The sequence below is a fragment of the Papaver somniferum genome, unplaced genomic scaffold (assembly GCF_003573695.1).
Source record: "Papaver somniferum cultivar HN1 unplaced genomic scaffold, ASM357369v1 unplaced-scaffold_115, whole genome shotgun sequence".
Lineage (NCBI taxonomy): Eukaryota > Viridiplantae > Streptophyta > Magnoliopsida > Ranunculales > Papaveraceae > Papaver > Papaver somniferum.
This window is the reverse complement of record NW_020620492.1, coordinates 2,327,279-2,343,847: the sequence shown is the minus strand read 5'-3', so window position 1 is coordinate 2,343,847 and position 16,569 is coordinate 2,327,279. Positions and strand designations below refer to the sequence as shown.

General features: G+C 38.9%; 2 protein-coding genes across 2 annotated transcripts; both read right to left on the bottom strand.

Annotated features, from left to right (window-relative positions):
• Window positions 1-927: 927 nt before the first annotated feature.
• Window positions 928-7,596, bottom strand: LOC113329145 (receptor-like protein 19). The gene is made up of 2 exons (XM_026576102.1): window positions 6,806-7,596; window positions 928-1,770 (listed from the first exon to the last, which is right to left on the bottom strand). Exon 2 carries the CDS (start codon window positions 1,740-1,742, stop codon window positions 1,020-1,022), a length of 723 nt encoding a protein of 240 aa, XP_026431887.1. The 5' UTR covers window positions 1,743-1,770; window positions 6,806-7,596; the 3' UTR covers window positions 928-1,019.
• A 653-nt stretch (window positions 7,597-8,249) lies between these two features.
• On the bottom strand, window positions 8,250-15,493 carry LOC113329109 (receptor-like protein 12). The gene is made up of 6 exons (XM_026576080.1): window positions 15,414-15,493; window positions 14,505-15,259; window positions 13,604-14,202; window positions 13,389-13,522; window positions 12,705-12,803; window positions 8,250-8,466 (listed from the first exon to the last, which is right to left on the bottom strand). The coding sequence occupies exons 1-6, from the start codon at window positions 15,491-15,493 to the stop codon at window positions 8,250-8,252; spliced, it is 1,884 nt and encodes a 627-aa protein (XP_026431865.1).
• Window positions 15,494-16,569: the final 1,076 nt, after the last annotated feature.

Sequence of the window (16,569 nt, the reverse complement as noted above, 5' to 3'; positions counted from 1 at the left end):
TTTCCGTTTGTTCACTCAAAAACTTGTAGTTGCGGACATACTAGGCAAACTTGGCATAAAAGGTAAACCATATATTTAGTTTATGAATTTATTTGCTATCAATACCGTTGGAGTTGTATGACTCAATACACACATGTGAGTGACACATGGAGTAGCTAAAAATAGTCCCACATGGAGGAAAACAAGTTTCATCCCTACATGGCACCGAGGCCTTTTGGATTAAAAACCCACACCTAACCTCAAGGTGGTCAAGTGGAGACAGTATTGGTGCTATGTGGCCGTGCCCGAAGTGGGTGCGGCGGTCCGTAGGGGTCCTACAAAATGGTATCAGAGCAAGGTGGATCTACTGGGAGTCGGACTGAAGAGTGGTTATGGAATGACGGTAGTCGGAAGGTCGCAGATGGAGCCGGGAAGCTAAAAGTATGAGTAGTGTTCCAAGAGCATCCAGTGGCAGTAATCATTGTTCGATTGGTAGCATACGGAGGTGGCGATCGAGGTGGTGTGTGTTCCCGCTAAAGTGGAGATTGTTGGAGTTGTATGACTCAATACACACATGGGGTAGCTAAAGATAGTCCCATATGGAAAAAGACAAGTTCCATATGGTGATATATAAGCTAGACATTCTCCCTACATAGCACCGATGTCTTTTAGATAAAACCCCACACCTAACCTCAAGGTGGTCAAGTGGGGACATTATCGGTGCTATGTAGCCATGCTCGGAGTGGGTGCGGCGGTCCGTAGGGGTCATACAAAATGGTATCAGAGCAAGGTGGAGCTACTGGGAGTCGGGCTGAAGAGTGGTTATGGAATGCCGGTAGTCGAAAGGTCGCAGATGGAGCCGGAAAGCTCAGAGTATGAGTAGTGTTCCAAGAGCATCTGGTGGCAGTAATCATCGTCGGATTGGTAGCATACAAAATGTTATCAGAGCACCTTGAAGTTATTTGCTACCAATACAATAGTTCTTAATATTACATCATCTCCTTGCATAAAAAAAAACATTATTTCATTTCAGGTGATCTTCAGAATTCTGTTGATGCGGCCGTTAGCCCACTCTCTCCCTTTAAATATTGAGGTCCAATAACTATACCTGCACCCACAACAAAACCCAGAGATGACACCACAAATAGAACCCAATCAAACTCATCCACAGAAATCTCCCCACCCTTAGAGTTCGACGTATTTGATGGTGATTCAGCGCTAGTATTGTTGCAGCCTTTTGGCAAGGGATTACCGCACAAGCCGACATTCCCTTCAAAAGAACTTGGCTGGAAAGTTTCAAACTGACCGCCCGATGGGATTTTCCCCTCTAGTTTGTTGAAAGAGAGATTAAAATATGAAAGGAATGACAATCGTCCCAGTTCAAGTGGAATCTCTCCGGTCAACTTGTTGTGCGAGAGGTCTAATGATTCAAGATGTGTAAGATTCCCGAAAGCCTTTGGGATTGGGCCTGTGAGAGCATTTCTTGAGAAATTCAGAGTGTAAAGAAATGTGAAATTTCCAATGATTTCCGGAATCTCTCCAACAGATTCATTATTTAATAATTCTTCGGATTTTATCCAGTTCCATGTCTCGTCCTTTGCTTGTAATTTCCACTCTTTGTTACCTCCTAATATCGGATCGTGGTCCTTCCATTCTGTTTCTACTTGGCTTACCATCATGGACTTCCAACTTGAAAAGCACTCTTTGGGTAGACTACCTGAAGTTACACTTAGTTTCTTGATTCCCCCAACCCCAGGGACCATAAAATCTGTTGGACCGCAATATGAGAACCCTGTTGGAAATGATTTTGGAGTTAATGGGCTAAATGGGTATTGAAAATGATTTGAGAATGGGCTCACAGACACTCAACTGTGGTTTAAGAGAAATGAAATTTTATTGCTCTCAAAACTTTGTTTGGTGGTACAAGACCTTACTTCTTACACACACTCCCTTTAATTCTCACCTTACCACTAACTTTGTTTTTCACTCAATTACACCTTCACTTGGTTGCACTACCTCCCTATTTATAGCCAACCTAAGAATTCTCTAGAACTCCCTAGAGAAATATCTATCCCAACTAACTACAACATGTGCTAGATATTTCTAGATAGTTTAGAACCTTTTGTACATTCATGAATATTCTAGTAAGCTTGGGCCCTTATAGCCATGAAGCCTCTAGATGGGCTAGAGTATTGTGGACTAATCTACAATAGACTAGTTGGGCCTAGATAATTCTAGACACTTCTAAAATCAAGTTTATAATTTTAACAGCCGCCCTTAAACTTGATTTGAAGTAACTCCAAGAATTTCTCGCAATCTGACGAAGACCTCGTGCTTTAGAGGTTTCGTGAATATGTCCGCAACTTGGTCTTGAGACTTTGTATATTTCAGTTGTACCTTATTCTCCGATATGCACTCTCGGATAAAATGGTACCGTGTGTCGATGTGCTTGCTGCGGTCGTGGAACACTGGATTCTTTGCTAAAGCTATTGCTGACTTGTTGTCCACAAATACTGTAGTCGGTTCTTCCTGCTCCATTTTAAGTTCATTCATTAAACTCCTTAGCCATATCGCGTGACAAACACACGATGCTGCTGCGACGTACTCAGCTTCGCAAGTGGAGAGCGTGACGATCGGTTGCTTCTTCGAACTCCAAGTGAAGCCTGTATCTCCGAGGAAAAATACAAAACCAGTAGTACTTTTCCTTTCATCTAAATCTCCGGCCCAATCACTGTCGCTGTATCCAACGAGTTTGTACTTGTCTGACGACGAGTAAAATAAACCGAAATCAAGCGTACCTTTTAAGTAGCGCAGAATTCTCTTGGCAGTCTTCATATGGGTAACCGTAGGTGCTTCCATGTAGCGACTGATTAGTCCTACTCCGTAGAGAATATCTGGCCTTGTACAAGTTAAGTATCTCAAGCTTCCAACAAGGCTCTTGTAAAGAGTCGGATTGACCTTCTCTCCTTCATCGATCTTTGATAGCTTGATTCCGCATTCCACGGGAGTAATTGCCGGATTACACTCCTCCATTTTAAATCTCTTAAGGATTTCCTTCGCATATCCTTCTTGAGATATAAATATTCCATTTTCTTGTTGTTTTACTTCAAGCCCGAGATAGTATGACATAAGACCAATGTCCGTCATCTCAAATTCTCTCGTCATCGTTTTCTTGAACTCCTCGAACATTGTAGGATTATTGCCGGTAAAGATCAAATCATCCACATATAGGCAGACGAGCAACATATTTCCCTTTTCATCCACCTTCACATAGAGAGCATGTTCATGCGGGCATTTCTTAAAATTATTTTCTTGGAAGTACTTGTCGATTCTGCTATACCATGCTCTCGGCGCTTGTTTTAGGCCGTATAAAGCCTTTTTCAACTTCAGGACTTTATTTTCTTGTCCTTTTACTTCGTACCCCGGCGGCTGCTCGACGTATACCGTCTCTTCAAGATGCCCATTTAGAAAGGCAGACTTGACGTCCATTTGATGGACTTTCCATCTATTCTGGGCAGCTAGAGAGATAATTAATCTTATAGTTTCAAGACGAGCAACAGGAGCAAATACCTCATCATAGTCGATGCCCTCTCTTTGGTTATATCCTTTTATACCAATCTTGCCTTGTATCTTTCAACCTCCCCTTTTGCGTTTTTCTTGGCTTTGTACACCCACTTTACTCCAATTGCTCTTTGTCCTTTCGGAAGTGTTACAAGCTCCCAGGTGCTATTCTTCTCAATAGCCTTAATTTCTTCATTCATCGCCTTTCTCCATTTTTCACTTTCCACGGCTTCGTCAAAAGTTATTGGTTCACTATCTGCAAAGAGACAAAAGAGAGATATATTGTCTCCGTAGATATCATTTAAACTCCTCGTCCGTAAGGGCCTCTCGCTTGAGCTTTCATCTGCTGATGATGGATCATTTTGGTGCAACGCTGAAGGAGACGGAGGTGGTGTATTAGCTGGAGATTCTGGTACCGGTGGTTGTTGTTCTTCTTCTTCTACGATAGGGAGAAAATTGTAATCCTTTTCTTGAACACCGAAGTCCCAGATGCCTTCTTCATCGAACTCCACATCTCTGCTTGTGATGACCTTTCTATTGATTGGATCGTACAACTTGTATCCCTTGGACCGAGAGTCATAACCGATAAATATGTACTTGGCACTCCTGTCATCCAGCTTCGTTCTCAGCTGGTTCGGCACATGAGCATATGCGATACTTCCGAATACTCGTAAGTGTGAGACGCCGGGTTTCACTCCGCTCCATGCTTCTAAAGGAGTCATGTTCCACACGCTTTTTGTGGGACATCGGTTTATCAGGTAAACCGCACAGTCAACTGCTTCTGCCCAAAACTCCCTGGGCACTCTCTTTGTCTTCAACATACTCCGAGCCATATTGAGAATTGTCCTGTTTCTCCTTTCGGCAACTCCATTTTGTTGAGGTGTATATGGAACCGTAAGAGGCCGACGGATTCCATTGTCTTCACAGTAAGACTCGAACTCCTTCGAGGTAAATTCACCTCCTCTATCTGATCTCATAGACACAATTTCGAAGCCGCTTTCTTTCTCCACAATGGATTTAAATTTCTTGAAATTGGAGAAAACCTCCGATTTTTGTTTCAAGAAATAAACCCATGTTTTTCGACTAAAATCGTCGACAAATATGAGGAAATAGTTATTTCCACCATACGAGCTTGGCTTTATTGGTCCACAAACGTCCGTGTGAACTAACTCCAGTGGCTTTGTGGCTCTCGTCAGTGTTTCCTTAGGAAAACTTTTTCTGAAATGTTTTCCAAGTAAACATCCTTCGCACAATTGATCCGGGTGGTCTATTCTTGGCAAACCTCTAACCATATTTTGTTTGGACAGTAACTTTAATCCTCCAAAATTTAGATGTCCATATCTAAGATGCCAGAGCCATGACGAGTCTTTCACACAAGCAGTCAGACATCTCGCGATGTCATTTTGAATGTTCAGATAGAACATCCTATTTCCCGTCATTGGCACTTTGGCAATTAGTTTTCCTCTCCTATCTCTTATGAAAAGACTAAGGTTTTCCATGTTCATCCTATAGCCCTTTTCTAAGAGTTGTCCCAAACTTAATATATTCATTTTTACGTTAGGGACATAATAAACATTAGAAATAAATTGATGGCTTCCATTTTTTAATCGAATCAAAATTTTGCCAAGACCACTCACCGGAGTTTTCGCTCCATTTCCAAACGTCACATTGCCGGAAACTGATTCATCAAGCTCCACGAATTTTTCCTTCGTGCCGCACATATGGTTGCTTGCTCCCGTATCAAGCACCCATGTACAGTTTTCATCATAGTCACCTCCTTTGCATGCCACCAACAAGGTCTGGTCTTCTTGATTTTCTTTACTAGCGTAGTTTGCTCTCTCCTCGACATTATTTGAAGAAGATCGACAGTCCGAAGCATAATGACCAAGCTTATGACAATTATAGCATTCGACTTGAGATTTGTCATACCTTGGCCTATTATTGTTGCGCCATGAATTATTTCCTCTACCACGACCTCTTGTGGAGCTTGACCTCTGGCCTCTCTGATCATCGTTATTTTGCTTGCCTCTTTCTCTTCCGCCGTAGTAGCCACGTCCTCTTCCTCTAGCATTATTACTAGAGCTCTCTCCTTTGTCTTTTAAAGTAAGCTTAGCTTGTAGAACTTGTTCTACCGCTCCCTCTTTATTTCTCTTTCTCATTCTTTCTTCATGGGCTTGAAGAGATCCCATGAGCTCATCCACGGTCATGGATTCAACGTCTTTGGACTCCTCGATTGCAACGACGATATAGTCGAATTTAGGAACAAGTGACCGTAGTATTTTTTCAATCACACGACTATCACCCATGACCTCGCCATTTCTTCTTAGTTGATTAACAACAACTAAAACTCTTGAAAAATAATCCGATATTAATTCGGACTCTTTCATGGAGAGAGATTCGAACTCACCTCTTAGAGTTTGCAACCGCACCTTCTTTACTTTGTCCACGCCTTTGAATGAATTTTGCAAAATCTCCCACGCTTTCTTTGCATTAGCGGCTCTTGATATCTTCTCGAATGACGACTCATCCATTCCTTGATAGATGAGGTAGAGAGCCTTCTTGTCTCTCTTTCTTGAAATGCGCAGCGCATCTTTTTCATTTTGCGGAAGCGCCGCTTCATCATCCGGTTCAACATAACCTTTCTCTACAATCTCCCATGCATCTTGCGAGCCTAATAACGCCTTCATTTGGATACTCCAATTTTCATAGTTATCTTTGGTGAGTTTAGGTACATGAAACGGAAACATTTCACTAGCCATTAGGATCTATGGCTCTGATACCACTTTGTTGGAAATGATTTTGGAGTTAATGGGCTAAATGGGTATTGAAAATGATTTGAGAATGGGCTCACAGACACTCAACTGTGGTTTAAGAGAAATGAAATTTTATTGCTCTCAAAACTTTGTTTGGTGGTACAAGACCTTACTTCTTACACACACTCCCTTTAATTCTCACCTTACCACTAACTTTGTTTTTCACTCAATTACACCTTCACTTGGTTGCACTACCTCCCTATTTATAGCCAACCTAAGAATTCTCTAGAACTCCCTAGAGAAATATCTATCCCAACTAACTACAACATGTGCTAGATATTTCTAGATAGTTTAGAACCTTTTGTACATTCATGAATATTCTAGTAAGCTTGGGCCCTTATAGCCATGAAGCCTCTAGATGGGCTAGAGTATTGTGGACTAATCTACAATAGACTAGTTGGGCCTAGATAATTCTAGACACTTCTAAAATCAAGTTTATAATTTTAACAAACCCGCAAGTTGTACATGGAACCCAACCTAGAGAATCAAGGTGGGAAGAATCATGGTGGTCAAGTTGTTTAATGAGTAATCCAGAACAGAGGCAGATGGCGGTAAGATTAGGTTCTTTCCTTTGAGGTAGTTGGAGCGAAGGTCCTTCCAATTGATTGAAGTCCGAGATAATGCAGTTTGGAGAATTCAAAAATAATCGGGGGAACACGTCCTTGCAATTGATTGTGACCCAAGTCAAGGAACTCCAATGGAGATGAAGAGCCGATGAAATTATCACCAAGGTAACCAGTGAAGCTGTTCAATGAAAGGTCTAAAAGTTGAAGTTTGTTAAGATTTGAAATAGAAGCGGGAATGGATCCATTGAACTCGGAGTTGTGGAGATCTAAGATGGATAATAGTTGAAGATTACCAATAGATTTCGGTAGTTCACCTGTGAAACTCGTGAAAAACAGTCGCAAGTCCTGAAGCAGTCCATCCGTAGGAAATTCTGGTAAAAAACCATGAAGAAGCTCATTGTACGATAAATCTAAGCTTCCAAGTGTTTGTAACTGAAGAACTTTTTTCGGGAAGTTTCCATACAAGCCACAGGATTTTAGATGAAAGGATGTCAAATTGAGAAATTCCCCAAACAACTGTGGTACTTCAGAAGAGATAAAATAATTATCGTCGAGATGAAGAGCTTGTTTGTTTGCAGCTGACTCGGCGTCTGAATCTGAGTCAACCACTGACTCGGACCGAATCAGCAGTCAGACCGTTTGTTTTCCATTTTGAGTCAGATCTGACTCGACCTCTAACTCAGACATAACCCCTAACTCGGACTCATTTGAGTCAGGTAACAAAATACCCCTGACTCATGGGACCAAACCACTGACTCACTTATTTCCGAGTCAGATGAGCCAGATCTGACTCAAAACAAACATATCGACTCAGATCCAGATGAGTCAGGTGATTTCACTCAGATCCAGATGATTCAGATCCAGACGACTCAGATGAGTCAGGAGTAAACAAACACGGTGGAAGTTTGGGTAGTGATTGGAGTTCTGAGAGAGAGGAATCGAGAGGCCCTGACAAACTTAATACTTGCAATTTAGGGAGGGATGAAGATAAGGTCCGACACCACTTGCTTCCATGTTCAGATATATTTACACCATCAAACACGAGTGCAATCAATCCCGTTAAATTGCGAGTAAGTGCTTCAAGATCTGGATCTCTGAGTATATAACCATAACCATTGTCAGATAAATCGAGTGGAACCAACTTTGTCATCTGTGATATACCAATTGGAATTTGCTCGGAGAAGCCTGAGTTTGACAGATTAAGGTATGTCAAGTTCGAAAGTCGTTCGAACCCAGATGGAAATGCTTTAACCAAGGAGTTGTCAGCCAAATTCAATCTCTCAAGGTACTGAAGACTAAATAGACTGTCAAAACCATCTACACCCCATAATTATTCACTACTTAGGTCAAAGCTGATAACATGACCACCCATATCACATTCAATGCCATCCCAAGAAGAACAAGAATCAGTGTTTAAACTCCAAGAATTACGCTTTGATATAAATGGACTGGGATCAAAACCAGCATAAGAAAGACTCTGATTCAGCTTGATTAGCAAAGCTCTCTGATCATGCAGGCATTTTCCTTGAACACAACTGTTGTCAGAGCTGAAATAATGGACGATAAAAAAGGCTAGGAAAAGCCATGCATCTCGAGGAGACCTCATTGGAGATAATGATGAAGAAATGGTTGAGTGTGAACTTTAAAGGGGAAGGGTACCTACTACAGTAGTTAGATTAAGTGGGAAATTTAAAGAGGAAGGATACCTACTAGTTACCGTAGCCTTTGATTTTGTGGATGTAAAGTGGTCGTCTTTCTCATTCAAGGTGAACCAAATGAAGCCAAAACGATGCATATAGTTCTACTGAAGTAAAGACTAAGTTTAAAGAAGCTTCATGTCGATCCATTTTGTTGATCGTCTTCTTCTTTTTATTCAAAATTCAACAGAAGTAAAGACTGGCGCGTTTTATAAAGACTGATTGCCACAAACGAGTGACTTACATGAGTAACTCTCCTTCTCTCACTCTCATCTCATGGACGACCATGATTGAAGAAGGTATCGTGTATCCAACAAAAAATTAACTGACTTAATCGTAACAGATGACTGAATCCCGTGAGATGTGCCCCTTCTCTCACGTACTCTCATGGACCATGTTGATAGTAACATGTAGATGACTGAATTCCGTGAGATGTACCCCTTCCCTCACGCACTCTCATGGACCATGTTGATAGTAACATGTAGATGACTGAATTCCGTGAGATGTACCCCTTCCCTCACGCACTCTCATGGACCATGTTGATAGTAACATGTAGATGACTGAATTCCGTGAGATGTACCCCTTCCCTCACGCACTCTCATGGACCATGTTGATAGTAACATGTAGATGACTGAATTCCGTGAGATGTACCCCTTCCCTCACACACTCTAATGCACCAAACAAATGATATCCATGGGCAGAGGGATCTAAGGAGTAATGCATACAAGAGTATCCATAAAAATCTGTCACTAACAACGTCGATCAAACAACGAGGAGGAAAGTGATAGATCAAATCTTGGAAGACCTTTCGAAGTTGCAATGTTGCATGATCCTTAGTCAAGCTCTCCACGCTAACTGTTGTATATTTGAGTCCATTAGGTTTGATTGTCAATAGGCCCATTAGCCCATTAACTTAACTCTTGCAGTTTACCATTTTAAAGAATCGTTTTTTGGGACCATAGCTTTTTTTTTTTGGGACCATGGTTTTTCTTTGGTTCCCAGTTCGGTTATGTTGCAAAAAAACATTTTCCAAACGAACATAAGTTTGGTTAGTTGTAAAAAACATTTCCCAACCAAACTTAGTTGCAAAAAACATTTCCCAACAGAAATTAGTTGCAAAAAAAATCCCAACGAGACATAAGTTTCGTTTGTTGCAAAAAACATTTCCCAAACAAACTGATAAGTTCGGCTAGTTGCAAAAAACATTTCCCAAGCGAACTTTACGTCGCAAAAAATATTTCCCAACCGAACACGTCGCTAGGAAAATAAAATAATGGTCCCCCAAAAAATCATGGTCCCCAAAAAATGATTCATTTTAAACAAGGGAACAAAATACGTGCTTAACTTAACTTAGCCCATTAACCTGTTTTGAGGTATACTGAATTTTTTTGAGGCATACTAAATAGTGCCAAAATAGGGTCACTAAATAAAAAACAACATCACCCTTTATCCACCTTTCTTAATAATGGCATAACTACCCTTATATAATTAGTGTTAATGATTATGATTAGATTTAGGAATTTTAAGGATTGATTAAAAATTAAATTATTAGTGGTATATTAGTAGAGAAAAAAAATTTATGTGAGATTTGTGATTTTTGAGAGGAGGAAGAAGAAGAAGAAGTGAAAAAAAAAATGGGTTTTGAGATTTTAGTGATCAGAAGTGACCAAAATGTGTGATTCAAATAAGAGGTATGCTTCTATACGAGGTTTAATGTCCTTTTTATATGTTGAATCTGTCAAAAAAATGAATTTTTAAAACCCAGATCTACTGACCCATATGAACGGTTCGGCTGAAAAGTTATCAGCCGAACTTGACTCTGTAACTGACGAATTTTAAGTTCGGTTGATTCGAACACAATCTCGCAAAGTCGCATCAGCCGAACACATTGTTTCTTTAAATCATGCACTAGGTTCAGCTCAAAATTGATATTCCAAGATCAGCCGAACTGATCATTTGGAAATTTAAAACGAAGAAGAAGGCTAGGTTCGGCTGATTCGAACAAAATTTAGCAAAGTTGCATTATCCGGACATAGTGTTTCTCTAAATCATATACTAGGTTCGGCTCAAAATTTATATTCCAAGATCAACCGAACTGATCTTCTTAAAACCCTAATTCCATCTTTGAAATCATATTCTATCGATCAAACAAAACAAAATCAGTCAAAAATAAGATGGGTTTGTTACAAATACATTCTAAATACATCTGAGAGCAATTGAGATTTGGATTTCGCACTCCAACATCGCTCACTTCGATTCGTGTTTCCTTTGCTTGATTAATTGCTTGATTGAATTGGAATCCAAGATGTTTAAGTTTAAAGGTTATTTTGATTTTTGATTTTAGGTTTTTTAGGATAAGGGCACTCTAATTTAAATTGTTTAAGGATATATAGGTAATTGCACTACCTTTAGACACCTCTTATAAACCCACCCTAGATGGGATAATGAATGAGTATGCCTCAAAAAAATTCAGTATGCCTCAAAACAGGTTTCTCACTAATACATGGCATTTCTGTCAAAGAACCTATTTTAGTGTACACTTTAGCAAGTTAATGATCCTTATAAGGCTTTCATTCAAGCGAGTACGCCGGGAAGAAAATAATGCTAATTGTTAAAACAAAAGCTAAACACATTTGAAAGTAACCTGTTATATTGGTTCATTAGAGGGGCCTGAACCATGATAATAATGTCCCTCCATTTGGTTAAGGGATGTCATATTGGTACTGTAAATTGACCGGATTACCCTTTTAGCTTTAAATGGACTAATTTATCCTTCCTTTTTTAATTAAAAAGACTAAATTGTCCTCAATTATTTTTAAACCTAATGAATATCAGAAGAAAGAAAACTAAATCAGTCATCTTCATCTTCTCTTCTTATTCATCACCCATAACCTCCATTAAAACTGAAAAATTCATCCTCTTTGATTGATCGGCGATTTGAAAATTTTAGTCGTTAATTGAAATCTATATTAGAGATGCCGAAGAAGAAGAAAGTTAACAAAGCTTGTAGTGATTCTAACCAACCACATCCTCCAATAGGTCAAGAAAAAAATTTTCAAACCCCTCAACCGGAGAAATCAACTGCAATTATATGAGGTATGTTTCGAAAAACCCAGTTAGGTTTTAGTTTATTTTGTCCGATTTGAGTTAAATTTGTATAAAAAAATTAGGGTTTTAGATGAAAATTGAAATTCAAAATTCTGGGTTAATATGAGTTACGATTTCTTTTAACTCAATTACGAACCGTAACTGGAGATTTTGATGTTGTTACGGTTTGTAATTGTTCAATTACCAACTGTATGTTCTTAGATCTGAGAATTTTGTTCAGTGACGTGTTATTTTATTTTTTTTGCAGCCGTAACTTCACTTATGGTTGATATCGACAACACAATTACGAATCGTAATTCTTCCTGCATGTCTCCAAATTTTTCTACGATTTGTATTTGTATCAACCGTAACTTAGTTACGGTATGTATTTGTATCAACATTATCAACCGTAAAAACTTATTCCTCGTCCTTGATTTTCTCATCATAGTTAACAAACTCAGCAAAAAAAATTTCATACGAATCTAGGTCCTTAGTTAGAGTTGCACCCTTCTTCATGTTATATCGATACAAATTTTTCTTAAGAAATATCCCATTGCCCACGCTCACCACAAGGTATTCCTTCTCTATATTTTCCCTGAGATTCTTAGCTGAAGTCTCGTTCTGATAAGTAACTCTTACTGATATTGATAAACATCCTCAAATCGAACTAAGACATAATGTATTCATCTTGTTGCACTGCTTGTCAGACATTCCACTAGATAACCTTCTATAGCTTTTTCTAGGTCAAGATGAACAAGAGCATCCAATACGTTTTTTTTTTTCCTTTTTTTTTTTTTGCCATAAACAAAAGTTATTGGTTCCGTAAACTTTTGTACCTTGGGTTGTGACCTATGTGAATGGAGTATTTTTTCTATTGTTTCTTTATCTTTACTTGTGGGATCTAATTGTTTTTATCGGATCAGCAGGGTCTTTCAGATCAACGGTTGTTCATAAACAACCAAATATAGAAAAAAAAACAAAACCTTTGAGATCATAATTACCTCAAGTAATCTTCAGAAGTATACCTCACTTTTACTGTAATATGAATACCCGTATCCAAGAGCATCTCCTTGCACTGATACCAATCATTGCTCCAAAACCTGCAGAAGCATTAGGTCTGCACATCTACAATTGTACTGCATTATTGTCAAAAACACGATCGCACACACACAAAAAGAACAAGTATTTAACGAGGTTGAATCCTCAGAAAATAATAAGAAATTTTATATATCGGTGTATAGGAGGGAGCAACGTACAAAGCTTTTACAAGAGAAGAAGAGAAGTTATGGTGTGTTTCTACTAGTTCTCTCTATGAATATTTATACATATCAATATGAATAGACACATTCCTTAATAAAGATTACCTTTCCTACAAGTAAAATATTTCCTAACTTCACTCTAAGAGACAAACCTCTTAAATTACTATAGTAAGGACACAAACAATGACCTCTTAATCCAATAGATTTTACAATCTAATCCATATTTGTCCGACCGATGGGATTTTCCCCTCTAGTTTATTGAAAGAGAGATTAAAATATGAAAGGAATGACAATCGCCCCAGTTCAAGTGGAATCTCTCCCGTCTACTTGTTGTGCGAAAGGTCCAATGATTCAAGACTTATAAGATTACCAAAATCCGGTGGTATTGGTCCTGTGAGACTGTTTCTTGAGAAATCCAGAGTATACAGTAATGTGAAATTACAAATGATGTCTGGTATCTCTCCATCGAATTCATTTTTCGAGAAGTCTATAATCTTGAAAACTCTTCGGATCTTATCTAGTTCCATGTCTCTCCCTTTGCTTGTAATTTGCACTCTTTGCTAGTAATAATAATTTAAAAAATCATTTTTAAGTCCTAATACTGGATCGCGTGGAGTCCATTCGTCTTCTGCTTGGTTTACCATCATGGCTTTAGGTAGACTACCTGAAAAGTTGTTAAAGGAGATATCAATAATTTGTAGCAATGGGTGATTACACTTGATTCCTCGATTCCTCCACGGACCGTAAAATTTGTTGGACCGCAACTTAAGAACCCGCAAGTTGGACATAGAACCCAACCAGGAAGGTAGACTTCCTTGTAATTGATTGTTTCCAACGTTCAACACCTCTAGGCTGGTACAATTGGCAAGAGATTTTGGCAGCTCCCCTTCTAATTTATTTCCATTGAGCTCAAGTACTACCAGATCACAATAATCTTCAAAGTGAAACTCAGGTATGATTCCTTGGAAGTTGTTGCCTCCTAGATTTAAAATTTTGACTCCAGATCTGCCAAATGATAGACATGGGGGTATTGGTCCACTGAACCTGTTATTTGAGAGATCAAGAACTCCACGTGCATGAGATTCACATATCCACATTGGGAATTCTCCACTGATTTGATTACTGGAAAGGGAGAAAAACATAAGGGTTCTGAACTGGGAAGAAATATTTGGAATGGTAGTGAAGTTGTTCAATGAGTAATCCAAAACGGATGGATATGCTGGTAAGATTAGGTTCTTTCCTGTAAGGTAGTTGTAAGAAAGATTTAAGGGAAGAGTTTTCCATTATTACCTATCTTCCATATCCAATTGGGTATTTTCCCAAGGATTTGATAGTGCGAAAGCTCCAAGACTTCCAGTTCAGATTGGTTTCTCAGGAAAATAGGGATTTCTGTTAGGTTGCAGGAACTCAACGCCAACCAGCGAAGTTGCGGATATAGTGCAAAATTAGCACTAGTAATACTAATCGAAAGTCTGTTATGTGAGAGGTAGAGTTTATTAAGATTTCCCAACTTATGAAAAAGCATATCAAGACTTATAGTACCGGTGAAGCTGTTTGATACAAGTCCGAGATGATACAGTCTGGAGAATTCGAATACTAACGGTGGGAGACGTCCTTGCAATTGATTGTAACTCAAATCAAGGAACTCCAATGGAGATGAAGAACCAATGAAATCTTCACCGAGGTAACCGGTGAAGCTGTTCAACGAAAGGTCTAAATATTGAAGGTTGTTAAGCTTTGAGATGGAAGTGTGAACTGATCGATTGAACTGGCAGTTGTGGAGATCTAAGGTAGATAGTAGTCCAAGATTTCCAATAGAGTTCGGTAGTTCACCTGTGAAACTCGTGAAAAACAGTCGCAACTCCTGAAGCAGTCCATCCGTAGGAAATTCTGGCAAAGAACCACCAAGAAGCCTATTGTGCGATAAATCTAAACTTTGAAGTGTTTGCAACTGAATAACTTTTTTCGGGAAATCGCCGTACAAGCCACACGAACTTAGATGCAATGATGTTAAATTGAGAAATTCCCCAAAGAATTCTGGTACCTCAGCAGAGATATTATTGTTGTCGAGATGAAGTTTGCGTAATGATTGAAGTTTTGAGAGAGAGGAATCAAGAGGCCCTGACAAAGCACATCCAGATAAACTTAATACTTGCAATTTAGGGAGGGAAGACGATAAGGTGCGACACCACTTGTTTCCATGTTCAGATATTTTTACACCATCTAACAAAAGTTCAGTCAATCCCGTTAAGTTTCCAATAAGTTTTTCAAGATCCGGATCACTGAGTATCAAATAACTGTTCCCAGATAAAATGAAACAAAAGTTCAGTCACTCCTGTCAAATTCTGATTTTGTGAAGTTGGGTTTTAACTTGGTTCAGTAAGTTAGGGTTTTGTTAGATTCTTAAATTAGGGGTTTTGATTCACGTAAAGAAGAAGAAGATGAATATACCGAGTCAATTGATTTGACAGAGTATTTCTTTTATGATTCCCAGAAAAATGAAAATTAATCTTCTTGTTTCCGTCTTCCATTTAACAGAAGAAGCTTGAGTTTCTTCTCCTAATCCTTCTCTGAGAATCTCACAGTAAACCATAAATCTCGATTTCTTCTCACTGTTCACACCAACATTAGCATATTGAGTTACTCTCATCAAGCTTCTGAAGTTTAAGAATTAGGATTAAAAGCTGAAAAGGGGATATGAGATTGAATTTGTTGGATATTGTGAGTGGTTAGGTATGGTTTGAGGGGTTTATGTGTTCATTCGAATTTAACATAGAAGAGCTTATCATGTTGCTGTTAGACAGAATATTAAATGGGTTTTTGATGGGATCTAGGGTTAGCTCAGAAATTGACGGAGATTTAATCAGAGAATGATGGATGTTGGTGGTGAAAGAAATGGATTGGGATCTCAGCAGATGGGTCTTGAGGTTAAAAATCTAGGTTATGATTCAGATGAGAAAAAGAAATCGAAATGGTTTGTTGGTCGAGGAATTACTGGTGATACTATCTATTCACAGATGGAGGCTATGGCTATGAGTCTGTTGTGTCGACGAGATAGAGGACAGAACAACAAAAAGGTCCTAAGTTTAGTTACGGGCGTTTGTTAGGGGCGTTTTTTCAAATACATAATAATTTAAAGCGTGCACAAAGAATAAATTAAGTCAAATAATTATACACGTCACCATATAACCGAGTGGTCAATGTTGGTCTTCATATGAAACACAAAGGTTGGACAAATATTAGACCAAATCTAGGTTTTGGTCAAAACACGAGTTCCAAAAACCAAATAATCCTAAAAAATATGTTCTTATAACGACCAGCAGAAGCGAAATTGAATGCAGACAACAGGGAAAGTACTGATAAACAAAGTAACTTGGTTTTCGATAATCAATAACAAGACTTGACAACTCTTTAAATAGACTCTAAGAAACAAAATGTAATCCTAGTAAAACTCCTAACTTAGAGCTAGCATTATGGTGCATCTCTTCCCTTCCCTATCCCTTAATATCCCTCCAATTTAGGGAAGGGATGGCACAGGGAAGGCAACCTCACTATGGTGCCCTCTCATCCCTTCCCTAAATTTTACGGGTACTCAGTACGCGTATAA